This window comes from Caretta caretta, chromosome 9, assembly GCF_965140235.1.
Source record: "Caretta caretta isolate rCarCar2 chromosome 9, rCarCar1.hap1, whole genome shotgun sequence".
In the NCBI taxonomy this organism is placed as follows: domain Eukaryota; kingdom Metazoa; phylum Chordata; order Testudines; family Cheloniidae; genus Caretta; species Caretta caretta.
This window is the reverse complement of record NC_134214.1, coordinates 32600834-32618688: the sequence shown is the minus strand read 5'-3', so window position 1 is coordinate 32618688 and position 17855 is coordinate 32600834. Positions and strand designations below refer to the sequence as shown.

General features: G+C 42.9%; 1 protein-coding gene across 10 annotated transcripts in view; it reads right to left on the bottom strand.

The window, feature by feature from the left end:
* The window catches only part of GK5 (glycerol kinase 5), a 78488-nt gene that overhangs the window by 13998 nt on the left and 46635 nt on the right, over nucleotides 1-17855 (bottom strand). For 9 of the 10 annotated variants that reach the window (XR_012669888.1, XR_012669889.1, XM_048864571.2 and 6 more), the window contains 3 exons: nucleotides 16519-16613; nucleotides 16310-16408; nucleotides 6274-6377 (listed from right to left, as the gene is read on the bottom strand). Coding sequence is in view for 8 of the 10 variants with exons in the window: in XM_048864571.2 (XP_048720528.2) it covers nucleotides 6274-6377; nucleotides 16310-16408; nucleotides 16519-16613 (298 nt within the window). In the remaining 2 variants the exon portion in view is untranslated. The remainder of the gene's footprint in view (nucleotides 1-6273; nucleotides 6378-16309; nucleotides 16409-16518; nucleotides 16614-17855) is intronic. The other variant, XM_048864574.2, reaches the window with a different exon arrangement.

Below are 17855 nucleotides of genomic sequence, written 5' to 3'. Positions count from 1 at the left end.
TTCCCTGGAGAGGTCATAACTGGATAGTGTGACAAAGCTTTGTCCTTGCCTCTGTGGGTCCCGCGTTTCCTGGTGGATTTCACTAGCCTCAGAGGCTCACTGTGACCCTCCATGTAACCCTTCTTTCTCTGGAAACAAGGGTCACAGTCTACTGAGCCATTTTCATCATAAGCCAGCAAGGGAGGTGAGGAGAACTTATCCTTCCTTGCACAGTCTCTGTTGTCTCCCAGTCTCAGTGATTAATCAGGGGGCAAAGGTGGGGGGAGCCCGGGCCCACCCTCTACTCCGGGCTGTAGCCCAGGGACCCTAATAGTATCAGCTAGGGTAGCTGACCTTTTAGAAACATGACATGTACAATTCCCTGGGCTACTTCCCCCACAGCAGCCCTCACTTCCTCAAGCTCTACTTCACCCTTACCTCAGGGCCTCCTTCCTTGAGCCTGATATGGTGTGTACTACGCAGCCTCTCCAACAGCACAACTTCCTTCTACAGTCCTGACATTCACACCCACCTGACTGACTGGGAGGCTTTTAACTAGTTTCAGTCAGCCCCTGATTGGCTTCAGGTGTCCCAATCAACCTAGCATTCTCCCTGCCTTCTGGAAAGTTCTTAATTGGCCCCAGGTGTCTGAAATGGAAGCTGCTCCAGGTCAATTAACTTAACCTGGTACCAGGGATTTGTTTAGCCTGGAGCTAATATATATCTATCTCCCACTACTTTTCTATAGCCATCTGGCCTTGCCCCGTCACATATCCTCCCCCTCTGCTCAACACCATAGAGTTGGGCAACTTGGGACGCCAGGCAGTATGCTTGTGACAGACCATCAGCGTTGCCATGGTGGCATCCAGCCCTGTGCTGTATGCGGAACTGGAATAGTTGGAGGAATAAGAACCACCTGGTGACTCTTGCATTCTTTTCCTTATTCCGCTGCATCCACTGGAGGGGTGCATGGTCCATCACAAGAGTAAATTGCCGGCCTAAGAGGTAATAACGCAGTGCCTCCATAGCCCATTTGACAGCAAGGCTTCTCTCTTGACTACTGTGTATTTCTGTTCTCTTGGTAGAAGTTTTCTGCTTAGGTAGAGGATCGGGTGTTCCTCTTCTCCCACCATTTGTGACAGAACTGCTCCCAACTCCACCTCAGAAGCATCTGTTTGTAAAATAAATTCCTTGTTGAAGTCCGGGGCTATGAGTACGGGGTCATTACAGAGAGCCGTCCGAAGGTCTGTAAATGCCCCCTCTGTTGCGTCAGTCCACTTTACCATGTCTGGACCTCGGGCCTTCACCAGGTCTGTTAGGGGACTTGCCCTAGTGGCGAAGTGGGGAATAAACTGTCGGTAGTAGCCTACCATGCCTAGGAACGCACGGACCTGCTTCTTTCGGGTCAGCCAGGGCCAGTTTTGAATTGCCTCTAGCTTATTCGTTTGGGGCTTCACTATGTCCCTTCCCATAATATATCCCAGGTACCTAGCCTCTGCTAGCCCTATGGCACATTTAGCGGGATTAGCAGTGAGGCCAGCCCGCCTTAAGGTGCGCAGTACTGCCTCACCTTTCTCCAAGTGGGTTCCTCAGTCTGGCGTATAGATGATGACATCATCTAGGTATGCAGCTGCATAACTAGTATGGGGGCGCAGCAGCTTATCCATGAGGCGCTGGAATGTGGCTGGGGCCCCATGTAGCCCAAAAGGGAGGATGGTGTACTGGAATAGCCCATCCGGGTTGGAGAATGCTATTTTTTCTTTAGCTTCTTTGGTCAGAGGAATCTGTCAGTACCCTTTTGTCAGATCCAGCGTAGTCAAGAATCGGGCACTACCCAGTCGGTCAACCAGTTCGTCGATGCGTGGTATGAGGTATGCATCAAACTGGGATATTTGATTCAGTCGGCGAAAGTCATTACAGAATCTCATGGTACCGTCAGGTTTAGGCACTAGAACAACTGGACTGGACCACTGACTAAGATTCTTCAATAACCCCTAATTCTAACATTTTCTTTACTTCGGCCTTGATTTCTTCTCTTTTGGCTGCTGGGATTCGGTAGGGTCTCAATGTTACCTTGGCTCTGGGGACCGTGCAGATATGGTGATAGGTCTCAGTCGTCTGCCCTGGTTTTGTAGAGAACACATCTCTGTTGCAATTAATCATGTCAGCTGCCTCGATCTTTTGGAACGGCGTCAAGGCGGATGATATCCTCACTTGCTCGTGTAAGTTATCCTCCCGGGGAAGGGTCTCCTGTATGACTAAGCATGCCTCTCGATCATGCCAAGGTTTTAGAAGATTGATGTGGTAAATTTGCTCCAATTTCCAGAGGCCTGGCAGCCGCACCTTATAGTTCACCTCTCCCACGGCTTTGATTATTTCATAGGATCCCTGCCACTGGGCCAACAGTTTACTTTCTGCTGTGGGCACCAGTACCATCACCCGATCCCCTGGTTGGAACCATCAAAGCTTCGCTTGGTGGTTATAATGGGTTCGTTGGGTCTTCTGTGCTCTCTCCAAGTGTTCCCATACAATGGACGTAACTCGGGCTATCCGATCTCTCATCTGCAGTACATGCTCAACTATGTTCCTTCTGGGATTTGGCTCCTCTTCCCAGGCTTCTCTGGCTATATCCAATATGCCCCGAGGGTGGCGCCCATATAGTAGTTCGAATGGAGAGAAACCCGTGGAGACTTGCAGAACCTCCCGGATGGCGAACATGAGGTAAGGCAATAAGGTATCCCAATCTTTCCCATCCTGGCTCACCACTTTCCTGATCATGGCCTTGAGGGTCCTATTGAACCTTTCCACAAGGCCATCTGTTTGCGGGTGGTATACAGAGGTCCGTAGGGCTTGTACATGGAGCAGCGAACAGAGATCTTTCATCAACTTGGACATGAAAGGTGTCCCTTGATCAGTCAATATTTCCTTCGGTAGCCCAACCCGGGTAAAGATCTGTACTAGCTCCTTAGCTATTGTCTTGGAAGCTGTGTTGCACAGGGGAACGGCTTCTGGGTACCAGGTTGCATAGTCCAGCACAACAAGCACATGTTGGTGGCCCCGAGCTGTCTTCTCCAGGGGCCCTACCAGATCCATGGCTATCCGTTCGAAAGGAACCTCTATTATTGGAAGAGGTATCAAAGGAGCCCGCAAGTGCGGGCAACGGCTATGTAACTGACAGTCCGGACAAGAGGTGCAGTATCGCCGGACATCTTCATGTACTCCTGGCCAGAAGAACCTCCACAGGATCTGTGCCTGGGTTTTCTCTACCCCTAGGTGTCCTCCAAACAGGTGACTGTGGGCGAGACTCAATATGGTTTTTTGATGTTTTCGTGGCACCAGAAGTAGTTGTATCTCTTGCTCCTGCATGTGCACCACGCGGTACAGGAGATCTTTCTTCACTGTAAAGTAAGGTCTGGGACCCCGGACCTTCCCATCCACGGGTATCCCATCGATCTTGGCCACCTCTTTCCTGGCGTGATCATAGCTGGGGTCCTCTGCCTGGTCCCGCCCAAAAGTCTCTCTCCCGGGACTAACCTGCCCAAGCTCCCAGGGGCCGGCTTCTGCTTCTTCCAACGGATCACCGCCGTCATGGCTGGGGGCAGCTTCTGGCTCATCTTCTGAGGTGGAAGTTTCTCTGTTGGCTGCTCGCGTCCATCTGCCTACTAGGGAGGTCTTCTGGCCCTGGGTCAGGATCCGGGTTCCCAAGGCCTTCGCAGCCTTCCTCTCTTTTTTTGTCTTCCGGGTCTTTCAGGGGGCTGAGAACAGATCCTGAGAAATCTCAGCGAACACTGGGGGTTGACATTCCCCCGGTGACGAGTTGCTGTCCTCAGGGTCCCCACCTCCCTCCAGCCTCTCTGGGGGAAGTAAATTATCAAACCCTGGACAGTCCCTCCCAATGACTACAGGATATGGAAGTTTAGGAACTATACCCACGGTCACCTCAATGGGGTTTCCCTGAACCTCTATCTCCACTGGGATGGTGGGACAATGGCTCACGGCCCCATGCATGCACGTCACTGCTACGCGTCACAGCTGCTTGTAGCAGCTGACTATTTTTTACCAACTTACCCGATATGAGGGTGATAGCACTCCCCCACAGCAGCCCTCACTTCCTCAAGCTCCACTTCACCCGTACCTCAGGGCCTCCTTCCTTGTGCCCGATATGGTGTGTACTACTCAGCCTCTCCAACAGCGCAACTTCCTTCCACAGCTCCTGACATGCACACCCACCTGACTGACTGGGAGGTTTTTAACTAGTTTCAGCCAGCCCCTGATTGGCTTCAGGTGACCCAATCAACCTAGCATTCTCCCTGCCTTCTGGAAAGTTCTTAATTGGCCCCAGGTGTCTTAACTGACCTGGAGCAGTTTCCATTTCACTTAACCTGGTACCAGGGATTTGTTTAGTCTGGAGCTAATATATCTATCTCCCACTACTTTTCTATAGCCATCTGGCCTTGCCCCGTCACAACAGGAAATAATGCCTTGTCTGTCAGGGCTCCCGTGTCTTCACAGAGATACTGGTGCAGCTATCTTCTCTGATTTTGAGGACGGTTCCATTGGTTGGTACCAAGATGCTCCTGCTGAATGGATGGAGATGGGATCTCTCCTGAGATAATGGTAACAGTTCCTCTTCTGAGGTAAAGACATCTCTTAGGAGGGCAGGGCCAAAAGTGGAGACTGCATATAGGGAAGGAAGTTATCTGGTGTTACAAGGGTCTCCCTAGAGCCCAAAGTCTGAGGAGTTCCAACATTCACCCAAAGGTTCTGGTTTGTCGGACATGGCCTGATGGTCTTTGTATTGACAAGGGGGTACCAATGATGAATCTGGACTTGCCCTCAGAGATGGGACTGGAGAGCGTTTATCTTTGCCCCCTGGTCCTGCAGTTACCAGCAGGTCCCTGTTTTTCTGTGCCTTATCCTCCAGCCTGGGAGTCTTCAGTGGAGCTGGTTCCGCGGGTCCCATATGCGACATCTCACCCAACCTGCACTGGCTTGGAGAGGAAACAAGTTTCTTCTGGACAGTCCACTGCAGGGATCAGTCCTGCTGCACAGGCTTGTGCTTGGAGGGGCACTGCTAGTCCGCTAGTACAGGGGGGTCTCCCAGGCTTGAGTCAGACCGAGCCTCTTCCATAAGGAACTTTTTCAATCGGAGCTCTTTGGCCTCTCTAGTTCTGGGTGGGAAGGATTTACAGATAATGAACTTCACAGAGATATGTACCTCACCCAGACAGTAGAGGCACCAATGATGCTCATTGCTGATGGAGGATGAGTAAGTCAGGAGACTGAGTTCTTGAATCCTGGGATCCTGGGCATAGTCCTGGGATCAGGGAGGATGTCCCTCCAACTGGGGAGTGAGGGCGGGGATATTCTATTCTATACTAAACTAGATACTAACTAGAATTCCTAAGCTATGATATAAACTATTTACCATTACATTTTACAGATTCTGCAATAGTGAAGGAGGACATAATTCCAACTCAGGCCATGCGGTGATAAGTAGGAACTGGGAGGCGTCAACCCACATTACCTCTGATACCCGTGGTCTGGAGCACAAGTAGAGTTACTGTGCCTGTGCAGGTCAATGGACACGGCTTTGAAGAAATTCCAGACTTGGGCTCACAGCGCACATGAGCACTAATATGTGGAATACTCACACATAAGGACCATCACTCAAAGAAGTAGTTTAACTTACCCTAATAGTTATAGGGAAAAACATACATCTGAAAGGAAAAGATATATTTGAAGCTTTCTTTGCCAGCTCTTTGGATGAGATTTTCAGCTTTCCATGTATGCAAAAGACACATACCCCAATTCAGCAGCTAATGTATCTTCTGTCTCTCTTATGTATTTTTAAAATGCCTATCACTATGTTATACAGGAGGACCTAAAAATTAACCCAGCAGCCTCCAACTTCATGCCTACTTAAAATAGGTTGAGAGTGAAAAGAGGCTTACTTTCCACATAAAGGTAGTGAGGAAATAAGGGCAAATGTCAGGTAGAAGACAGATTTTGGACATGCAGAAGGGCCAAGTCCATTTTAATTTGAGAACTGTTATGCTGGGTCAGTTGTTAACAAAAACAGTAACCCCTGATAAATATACAAAACTTCCTGTCAGTGTCAATTAATATAATAAATTACCACCGTTAGCATTTTATAAATTGCTGAAGTCCATGCATTCATGTAACAAGTGATTATCTGATTTCACACACTGAGTGACCAAAATACAGAATAATTAGATGAGAGGAAAACAGAAATCCTAAAGATAATGAATTAAGAAAGACTGCACTCAATACCTAAAAGCGATAGATTCCAACATAGCTCGTATAAGATGGTTTCTGGTAGTAGAAGGTTTCAGCCCCATAAAGGAAGCACATGCATAAGGATCATTCACAGGAACCTGAAATAAAGGTTTGACTATAAAATTAATTACTGAGTTATATTTGTAGCATTTTGAAAAAGGATACAAGTAGAAAAAAAAATAACTTACACATGACAATTACAGGAAGCATAATGAGAAGAAGACAATTAAGACATATGTAAGCATTGGATAGTGTTATTTTAGCTGTCTATATTTCAGAAAAATCAGCTTTCAAATCAGTTTCTTTCAATAGCAAAAAGATTTCCTATTACTGCATTTGTTTTTCCTCCCAGACTTCTGTACACTAACTATCACTCATTGGTAATACCTATAAAAATATACATAGAGTACACATCAACTAAAGTACAAGTGTCTAAGATAGAGTACAGTATTATTAAAGTTGGGGGAGGTTTTTTTTGGGGGGGTTTACTGATTTTCCCCATACTTTTTGTACAGAAAAATTCAATAATATAATACAGTAGCCTTGAAGAGGCTCATCAATTTAAATTACGTAACATAATTGGACTAATGTTTTGAATGACATAATGATGCAACACACTAATTCTGGCTGTCTCATAAAAAAGTCATCTCCTTTAATAGGATGACTGGCAGATTGGTTTTTGCATCCATCTCTGCGGTCCACTGTTTTGGTGGATTTGAGTGACAGACTGTCACTCTACTTGCCCTTAAATGCATTAAGGCAATGTTAAATGTTTTTTCAATTTTAAAAATAACACATGACATTTTAAAAAACTTTCCAGGATTTTTATTTAGTTCCCTAAATATCTGCTATACAGAATTCTGAAGTAGCCCTAATTTTAATCATATTGTGACATAAAAAAAACGCAAAACACCACCAAAAAAATCAAGGAAGTATAAATTACTTTAAAGTACAAATGTAAGAGTAGGCATCTGTGGGGGAAACTGGGAATGCATTAAAGCCCAACCCTGACAGGTGCTGAACTCCCAAATATTCCCATAGACTTTGGTAAGAGTTGTTGATGCTCAGTACTTAGGATGTAAATGAAGTGACAACCCACTTGCCCAGATGAAGGCTAGTATGTTGCACACTGAGACTTAATTCAGAAATTAGTTATGTTTAAAGTCAGTAAAGAATATATTCAGTTCTCCAGTGTACAACCACCTTTTCCAACTTGTCAAGCGTTTAAGCCAACCATACTACTAATAAAAGGTTCCTTGTTGACAAGTGTGTGGATTATCAAATATAAGCAAATAAATAGGAAGGAAAGGACTCATGATATATATTAAAGGTGAATGTCTAGAGGACCAGAGTTTTATTCACTTTGTTTAAAAGCTTTATTTGCATTTTTATAACATATCACACATAATATATATGTATGACTTACACAAACTTTAGAACAAAGGTAAGATGAGTGAGTGATAATAAATCAAGGAAATATGCATTTTAAATTTGTACAGCAGGAATGCTTCTGTCCCATTATGAGAAATGCGCCACATCACAGCAACATCATCCAAGTTAAGAGGGGAGAAGCCTTGTCCTCATTCTCATAACAGGAGGTGTCAGAGAAACATTTGACTCTATCTAGGAAATGAACATATTGCCTCCATAACATGTCCAACCCCTGCTATCCTGATGTCTATGAAACCTAACCAAGCAATCAAATTTAGATTCCTGGAAGATAGTTGGAGCTAACCTGTACAGCAGGGTAGATGTGTCATGGTTGAACTCCAGAAATGCTTACTCCACTTCAGGTGCCTACTTCATACCATAAATCTATTCAGTATTTCACCCTCTTCCCCCCCAACTCCACCCCCCAAACATACACACTGTATAGATATAAAGAATTCATGATTGTATGATGTAGTATAAAAAGTTGTTTAGAAGAATGTTGTGATGGCTGTGTTACTCAAAAATAGCAATGCCTGAGTAAGTTTCTCAGTCATCCTGATTAAGGGATGATCAACCTGTATCATCATGTATTCTGTATGTGTCACATATTACAGAATAGCTGTTTTAGAAACATTTAAGAGTTGTTAAAATAATTCATTTCTTTCTGTAAAGTCACAAGTCCAACTGTACAAGGCTTGTAAGGAGCCATAAAAAAGTCTCTAAAAAATTGCCTAAACTAGCATTTCTACAGTGAAAAATGTCACAACTTTGAAGTTTGATATCTCAAGCCCTTCTGGTGCTGGGAGTTCTGGATCCTAAGAGATCTTTTATTCAATGGTATGGAGTTCCCATTTCTAGTCCTCTCAAGATGAGAGGGCCTTGGGCAGGGGTAATTTTGCGGGGGGAATGGGAAATTGCAAAAAATTCTGTGTTTTCACACAAGTTGATTAAGAAATTTGTAAAATGTTGGGATGAAAGCTCCTACCTAAATTATTTTAGATATTTATATGGTATTAATTGCAAAGAATAGGAAGACAAGGTTCCTCAAAAAAACATTATTAGTGAATTTTTTAAGGCATGTAACATTTAGGCCTTAAACTATCTGACAGCATCTCTTTAAGCTTTGCAAGTGGGTAAATATAAAGGTCTGGTCTACTCTACAGATGTATATTCGGTATAACTATGTCACTCAGGGAGGAGGTGGGGGGAAATCCACACCCCTGAGCAACATAGTCATACTGACCTCACCCCCCATATAGACAGTGCTATGCTGACAGGAGAGCTTCTCTTGCTGACATAGCTACTGCTTCTCAGGAGGTGGATTAACTATGCCGACAGGAGAGCTCTCTCCCATTTGCGTACAGCGTCTTCATTAAAGAGCAACAGCGGTGCAGCTGGATGGAGCATTTTAATGTAGACTTGCCCAAAGCAGGACATCAGCTCTGATCACATTAACTGTATCTGCATGCAGGCCATTCTGTACTACCCTTTTTGGCATCTTAAGTAACAACTAGTAATTTCTTTTGATTTACACAAGTGTCAAAAGACATCTAAACTAAGCTGACCCCACCAACAGCCTGCAACACAACTCCCACAAAAATTTCCATACAAATCTCAACCTCCATCAAGTCTCTCTCTCTCTTCAAAAGCCTGAGTAAAATAGGTGTCCTACGTAACATGCTCTGAATCTCAGCAGAACCACACAATTCCAGACAAAATGAGAAAATAGCTTAGGGACCCTCATAGAGAACACTTCAGTACCAGCAACCTGTGTTAAATTGAGAGAGATCCAATTCAAATGTCTCTACTGACAAAAATGAAGCAATAGGCATGGGGAGGGAGTTAGTGTCCCAGGTAGAAAGTCCTAAGCCACTGAGGGCTTTATAGGTCAGAAACAGCAAGTTAAACTCCACTCCAACAGGAAACCAGTGCAGATTATAGAATTCTAGTGTCATGTGCTCCCATAAATACCACCTTCAGAAGCTATAGCCTTCAACACCTGAGTTTCCAGGCTGATTTGAGCTGAAGCTCCACACAGAACACACTTAACTAAACCCATCTTTGTGTGACAAAGGCATGAATCATGGTAATAAGGTCTGCATCCAAAAGAAACAGCTGCAACCTCACAAACCAAATGTAGATGGAAAAAGTATTCTGGGGCACCAATGATATGATAATCCAGTAGCAACTGAGGATCCAATCAATACCATGAGACTGTGAACCCAAGTCACAAATGGCATGCCCACCTGCACTACTAAAGGAGGAAGTGATATCTTCGTGTCTAATCTTGTAGCTCCTCCCCATACTTATTAGTATCACTCCAGTCTTAATTGGGCTGAATTTCAGCCAACTAGATCTAATTTATGCCCCAACAACATTGGGCTAGGTGGAACAATTGCACTGACTGGGTCAGAAAGGACAAAGATATAAAGTGGGGCAGCAGAGTACTGAAAACATGACTGCCCCATAATTCCTCACTAACAAGCCCCTACCCATATTGAACAGTTTGGGAAGACAAATCTTGTGGAAATCGACATGACAGGATCCTTAAGGAGGAGAATCAGCTGCCCCACAACACCCTCTGCGACTATTCAGCCAGGAAAGAATGGAGACACCCAAGAGCAGCAGTATCCACTTCTGCTGCAGTCAAGCTATCAACACTCCACAATGAACAGTATTGAAAACACCCACTATATCCAACAATATCAACACACACCAGATCTTCACCCATTGATAAAAAGAAATCTACATGCTGCCAGTGCCATTTCTATCCCATACCCAAGCCTGTATCTAGATCATCAAGGGAGACTTAAGGTATTTAGATCCTCTGAGAACCATCTCATCCCAGCCTTCTCTACAACTTTGACAAAGAATTGAAGATGTGATAGTAGCCAATTGTCAGTGTCAACTGTGGATTTTCTGATCAAAACCTACATTATAACAGCTTCCTTAAGAAAAGCTGGTACCATGAGGTCTCTAATGTAGGCATTGACAATCTTCACTAGCAACGGACCTAGTATCTCCCCGCTGGTCTTCTCCAGCAAGGAACAAAAGTTGCATGTTGTGTAATCAAGCACTCCCAACATCTCTAGTACTTGAGCATTACAGGCCTAAAATTTCAGAAAAGATTCAGTTTATGTCCCCCTCAAAATTTCTGTCTGCAATTACAAAAACTTAGTCAGAATCCATATTATTTTACCCAAAATGGAAGGAAATCAAAAAAGCCACCAAATGAAGGCAGCTTAGATTAACTAAGCAGCCTACTTCTCAAAATAAATCTACTGATCAAGATTTTGTGGACTCTCTTGTGGAAACAAAGAGCCCCTTTCTTTCCTTTTCCCATTAGTGCTTTAGAGATGGGGTATGATAAAGAGGTTGAGATTCTGCTTTTTAAAAAACAGACTGTGGGAATAATAGAGTGGGCAGACTGGCATACACCTGTCAAAACTAAGTACTGTACTTTTGGACCTAAGGTAGAAAAGTGGCAAAACCTTCACAGATACCATGTATCTTAAACTAACAACCAAAAGTTACACTAGACAGTTTGGGGGAATGGGGAAAAACCAGGGTGGGTAAAAATCAGTGATTTAAAAAAAAATCAATTTTTTTTATTTAAATTGGATTATTTGGTAAAATGCTTTTTGAAGAAAAAACCTATCTAAAGATAGTTTTAAATAAAATACATTATAGCTCAAAGATATCTCATCATAGAATAGGGATTATAAATTCTAATTCTATAGTATGAGACAATATATTTATGTAATCTTAAGAAAAGTTTTGTAAATGAGTTCCAATAGTTCATGGATTAGGGACCCCAATCTTATGGGGTTCCAGGGGCTTCTATATAGATTTTTAGATTAATCTTTCTATCTACCCGATGGGACTCTATCTTCTAGACTGAGCACTATCAGAGATGCTTAGTTTTGCAGTTCTCAAACTGTGGATGTATCTCCAGTGATAACATGCTTGTTAACAGCAAAAATGTTTTTAAATAAATAAATATATAGAGGAGAGAAATAACAGACCTCAACCCTATTGTCCCTCTGCAAATTTGTGTTCAGAGTTAATCCCTTATGTCTCTCTAAAAGTGAAAAGTTTCAAAAAGTTCAATGAATAGAAGATTGTTGGGGGTGGAATAGATCTGGACGAGGAGACGACATCTGGAGATAAATGTGAGAAGGGAGGGACAGACAGTAGAAACAAAAGTGAAATGGTTTGAGCAGCATATTCCAGAAGTCTTGAGGTCTTTCTGAGTGTAGACTTCATTGACTTGAGATCTACCATATCATTCTCACACTAGAAGGGAAAACCTATAATGGCAGCAGGCTGTAAAAGAGATTCAGTTTGGAAATATTTTAATAAAGTTCCTCTACCTGTGGGTAAAACAGGCATGCATGCAAAATGAAAGCAGTGCAACAAAGAAATGCAAGGCCCGGTTGTCCAAATGAAACAACATCATGAGAGTGTTCCTTCTCAGGAGGAAGCTGCATTGAAGATGATGAAAGGAACATGTCTGAATATGCAGGATCTGCAGGTTGGTAAACTTTTTTATTTCATACTTCTTTCTTCAGGACTGCCTGTCTTCCTTCTGGACTATTCTTGAATTCTCATGTTTGAGCAAAAAACAGTTGTTACTCTATGGTACTATCATTTTAGATGCAGTTGTGATAAAAAATAAATAGATGAAATAGGCAGATCTTCCTTTTACAATTTCACCATTAAAGTAGTACTGCGTGTCAGTGAATGCAATGAGTAATATTAAATGAGCAGTATGGTAATAATAATTAAATAACTGCACTGACTTATTTTGTTTAGGAGAATCCATCCTCAACATACAGGATTCTGAAGACTATCTACCTTCAAAATCACCATCATTTTCTATAGTTTCAGAGTTATCTGCCAATGATAGTGTTTCAGTCACATCATGCATGTCACATAGCCACAGTATATCACCTGTAGCAAAAAGAAAAAAAAAACTCCATCATCCAGAAACAACCATAGATAAGTTTGTGATAAGAACCAGCAGATTACAAAAACCAGATTACAAAAAGAGGTAACTGATGAAAAAATTGCCCTGTTTGTTTATGCAACAAACTCTCCTTTCCATATGATTGAGAACCCACACTTCATTAACATGGTTCAGTCATTAAGACCAGGATACAGTCCACCCAACAGAGCAGATGTCGCAGGCAAATTGCAGGATAAAGTGTATGAAAGAGAAATTGAGCACTGTGCAAAAGGTCGAGAGGGTGAAATTGTTAACCTGATGGGTGGAGCAATGTCCACAATGATCCTGTTGTATGTGCTTGTGTGACAACGAAGAAGGGAATGTTTTCCTTACAGAAACAATTGATACATCAGGAAATGCATACACAGCAGAATACTTACAAGAAGTAGCAGTAAAAGCTATAACAAACTGTGAAAAAAAATTCAAATGTCTAGTACGCAGGTTGGTCACAGACAATGCTGCAAATGTATCCAAGATGAGAAGAAATTATTTAGAAGAGAGTGAAGAGTGTCCCAAGCTAACAACATATGGTTGCAGTGCTCATTTGATGCACCTCCTAGCCAAAAACTTCAGAGTTCCAGAAATAAAGGCTAATGTAGTTGAAATTGCAAAATACTTCCGTAACAATCACTTTGCAGCAGCTAGTCTGAAAAAAGTGGGAGGAACCAAGCTAACTCTCCCACAAGAGAGTTAACTACATTCAAAAATTCATACGCTTGTTTTGTTAAAATATTATATGTTTGCTGTTGAAGAAAAGAATCCAGAATACATAATGTTGTTGTTTTAGTTAAATAAAACAATGTAAATGTCTGTCTGGTGACGTTCTCCTCCTAATACAGCATGGCAAGAATATCCTCCAAATATTAGTGATTAACCTGTTGAACTGGAGATATTTATGAAGTCATTGGGAGGTGAACTATCTACTTCAATTACCTTTGGTAAATGAAATAACCAAACAATAATTCATTTTCTGATATAGCTATAAAACTAATCTGAAAAGTTTTCAAAATAAATCACTTAAAAAATGTATAGCGTGTACCTTCTAAAAATGAAACCTACATCTATCTCTGAGTTGTGAAGAATACGTATTAAGGTTATAGCAAGCAACAAGAACGCACTATTATGTAGAAATCCATGATTAAATAGTCTTCCTGACTGGTGATTTAAATCACGATTTAAATGAATTTGATTTAAATCAAATCCACCCAAGGAAAAAGAGGTGATTTTTGGCAGAGCGAAGCGAGGTTCTATGCTCAACTTGATGGCATTTCTCTTTGGATGCAACATGACAACTTTTGAATGCTACACCCAATCTATCCCAAAATGTCAGAGAATGTTTTAAGCCTCAATGGTCAGAACCCTACTGGTTGTGATGGAAACTGGAAAACTGCAAGGGGAAAATGGGAGACGCACCTTCCAGCCTAACAATACCCTAACTTCAACAACCATCACGTATCCATCAAATTCTCTCTAGAACACTCCCAACACCAACATCAACTTCCTGCACACCATGATCAGCCGCAACAATAGAATGTTACCGACAACTATATAGAAGAAGCCCACAGACCACCACACTTACCTTCACAGATCCAGTAACCACGCCAGACATAACAAAAAAATCTGTTATCTATAGCCACACACTCAGATACCACAAAATATGCTCCAAGGATAAAGCCCAAGATACACACCTTACCAAAAAAGAACATTCCACCAACGAAGCAGATTGCATCATGGAATGGGCCACCCAAACACCCAGAGAGATACTGCTTCAATAAAGAAAAAAAATCCCAGCTACCGCACAGCCCTACTCGTCACCTACCACTACACATTGGAACTCATACAGGATATCATAAAACAATTACAACCCATACTCGAAGGGGACCACATCTCAAAAGAAAGCCTTCCTAAATTCCCTCTTCTGGCCTTCAAACAACCGCCCAATCTCGCCAAGCTCATCAGAAGCAAGCTCCCCATTGACCAGGACACACCAACGCAAAGTGGCACCAGGTCCTGCCAGAACAACAGATGCAAAACATACAGACTTATCTCCACTGCTACAATGAACGATACCCTCCGCAACATACCTTCCAAGATCCATGGTCCTATACATGTCTATCACAACATGTGGTGTACCCCATCTACTACACCAAATGCCCCAACAACAACTATCTGTTTTCATCCACATGATCACTATACTCTCAAATGAACTCATACACAGACATTCACCCTATCACCAGTGGATGAACATTTTACACAAAGTGATCACTCTGTATCTGACCTATCAGTCCTCATTGTCAAAATGACAACATCTTCAGAAGATGAGCCTGAACTTAAATCCATAATTCTGCTGGTCACTAAAAACCATGGATTTAACTGAGACACTGGTTTTTACACTCTGCTGCCTTCTACCCCCTCCTTGGTCCCAGGACTGCAGAGGTGTTAATTGCCTACTTAAAATTAAGTGGTCTCCTATAACATGTGGGACCCCTTTTGCTTAACAATCTGCCCCACCTTGCATTTAGCTTGAACACTGTGGTTACCTTCCCCAGACTTGATAAAAAGCTCTGTGAAGCTTAAAAGCTTGTCCCTTCCACCGACAGAAGTTGGTTCAATAAAAGATATTATCTCACCCATCTTGTCTCTCGCACATTCTGGGACAAACACAGCTACAGCATTACTGCAAATAACCCCTCACTACAGCTCTGCCCATCCTCCCAATGCAATTTAAAATGCTGACACCCTGTATAGCTTATCCTCCAAACAAACAAACGAACAAAAAGAAATAAGAATTGAGAGTGGGAAAGAGGACATGGGAGGGCATACAGAGTCTCTGGCATGGAGGGAGTGACACACACAGCTCTTGGTATGAATGAAGATATAGAGACCCTGGCATGTAAGGGAAAGGAGAACTAGGGTGAGGGGGGGTTTACACAGAACCCCTAAAGGAGGGAGATATGCAGAGCACCTTGCAGGAGGGGAAGAATGGGGATAATGGTATGAGGGGACAGGAGCATGGAAGGAGAAAGGAGGACCCTGGCAAAGGGGGGGAATACAGAGAGTCCCTGGCATGAGGAAAGGGGGAGTTGCAGGGAGTACCTGAAATACAGGGAGAGAAGAGGGTGGTGCACAGGGAGCTTGTGGGAGAAACTGCAGAATGTTAAAAGCCCCTGGTGTGTACAATGAGCTCAGCCTACGAAGCAACCCTCTAGTATATTTGAACAAGATTGAGTTGTGCATACTGAGAACTACAAGAAAACACAAATGTACAGTTAAAAATTAAATCCACATACCACCATATAGTTGGTTAACAGTCATTAGTGCTATGCTTTAAGGCCCCAATTCGGGAAAGCAACCTTATTCAGGGAAGTTCTTAAGCACTTAGTTAATGCTTTCTTGAATCGTGGCTGTAAAAAAATGACATAAAACCAATACTTTGAGTCCAGCTCAGTTCTTTGAAAGAATAAGCTGGTGGTCAAGGCACTGGACTGAAATGCAAGAGATCTGGGTTCTGTCCTTGTGACACTAGGCAAATCACTTAATCTGTCTGTACTGTAGTTCCCCATCTGTAAAATGGGAATAATATTTCCCTACCTCACGTGTTTTTTTTGAGGATACATTCATTAACGTTTTTAGATGTTCAGATACCACAGAGGCCCTCAGATACCACCGTGATGGGCATGGAACAAGAACCTGAATAGAAAAAAATAGATACCATGATAATGGGCAAATTGACAGATATTAATGTTTAAGCAAGACACAAAAAATCATTTGTGTCATATTATTAAGGATGATATTTTTACCTGCAAACCACTAAAAGATGGAACAAAACAAACTCCTTCAGAATCAATCACATTTCGTGCCATTCTTGATGTCTCGTCTACACTGGTGAAAAGATCTGTAGGGGTCCACACAAAAAAGTCAACTGACTAAATTATTTACTTTTACTTTTCTTAATAAATTATTATAGACAAGATTCCTAAATTAAATATTTCACCTGGCACATATTAAGAAAAAAAAAATCTTTCTGAATTTCAATTCCATCAGCCCCATGAAAGAGAACTATCCAGGATCAAGAAACCAAATCCACAACCATCTTCAAATATCCGTACCACGCTATAGCCCATTAAACTGTCAAAATCTTGTATCAAGGATAATTCCCTCTCATCAGGGTAATATATACCGGACTTGTGGAAGCTAATAATGCTACTCTAAGTAAACTGGAGGTGATGCTGAGAAATATAAAAGGATGTCTTCCCCCATAAGCTGTAACTGCCAGCCAAGATCCAACAAGACTACAGGCCAGATCCTTGGCACCCTGTTCTAGCTACACTGTGGTGCTCAGACAGTGCCAAGCAACCAGAAAGAAGCCTTAACTGGACAGCTGGGGATTCCACTGGTGGGAGGGAATTACTAAGTGCCTTGAAGCTTCATGTCACCCATTCCCAATCACCCAGCACAGATGACATCATGGGAAGAAGGGGTATGGCTGGGGTGCCCTGTGAATTGATAATTCCCAGTTGGGATAATAGTCCTTAGGGCTACACCAAGTTACAAAAGAGACTAAGCAGATGGAGTGGAAATGTGGCTTAGAACCTCTTCTCCTTGCTCCCCGAACCTCACGTCCCAAACCAAGCACAGCTTGGCTAAGACTTGAGGATCAGGCCCTACAATCAGGAACTGAACAGAAGTCTCTTCTATGGTAGTACAGATTACTAACCACTAGGCTATTTGGAAGTCTATGGGCATGTCTACACTAGAAACTTAAGTCGACCTATGCTATGTCAACTTACAACCACTGCAGTAATTACTATGGTGGTTGATGTCCACACTTCTGTCTTCACCAGGAGTGCTTCCACTGAGTTAAGAGGGGCAGTGTGGGGGGCTGAGAGTCCCAATGTTAGGGCAGCAGCCGGACTCCCCACAGGGAGCTGGGGCCTCCAAGCAGCAGCCAGGTTCTCCGTGGGGATTGGATTGTTGCAGCCTGGCTGGGAGCAGGGAGCCCAGGGGCAGTCGGGCTCTAGCTGGCGCCCCACACCTACCCCAATGATAGCCTGGCTTTCTTGTCAATTTCAAGGCTCCATAATGGAGAAACTAGACAACTTATCTATTAAAGAGAACAAATGGAAGCCTAATACTA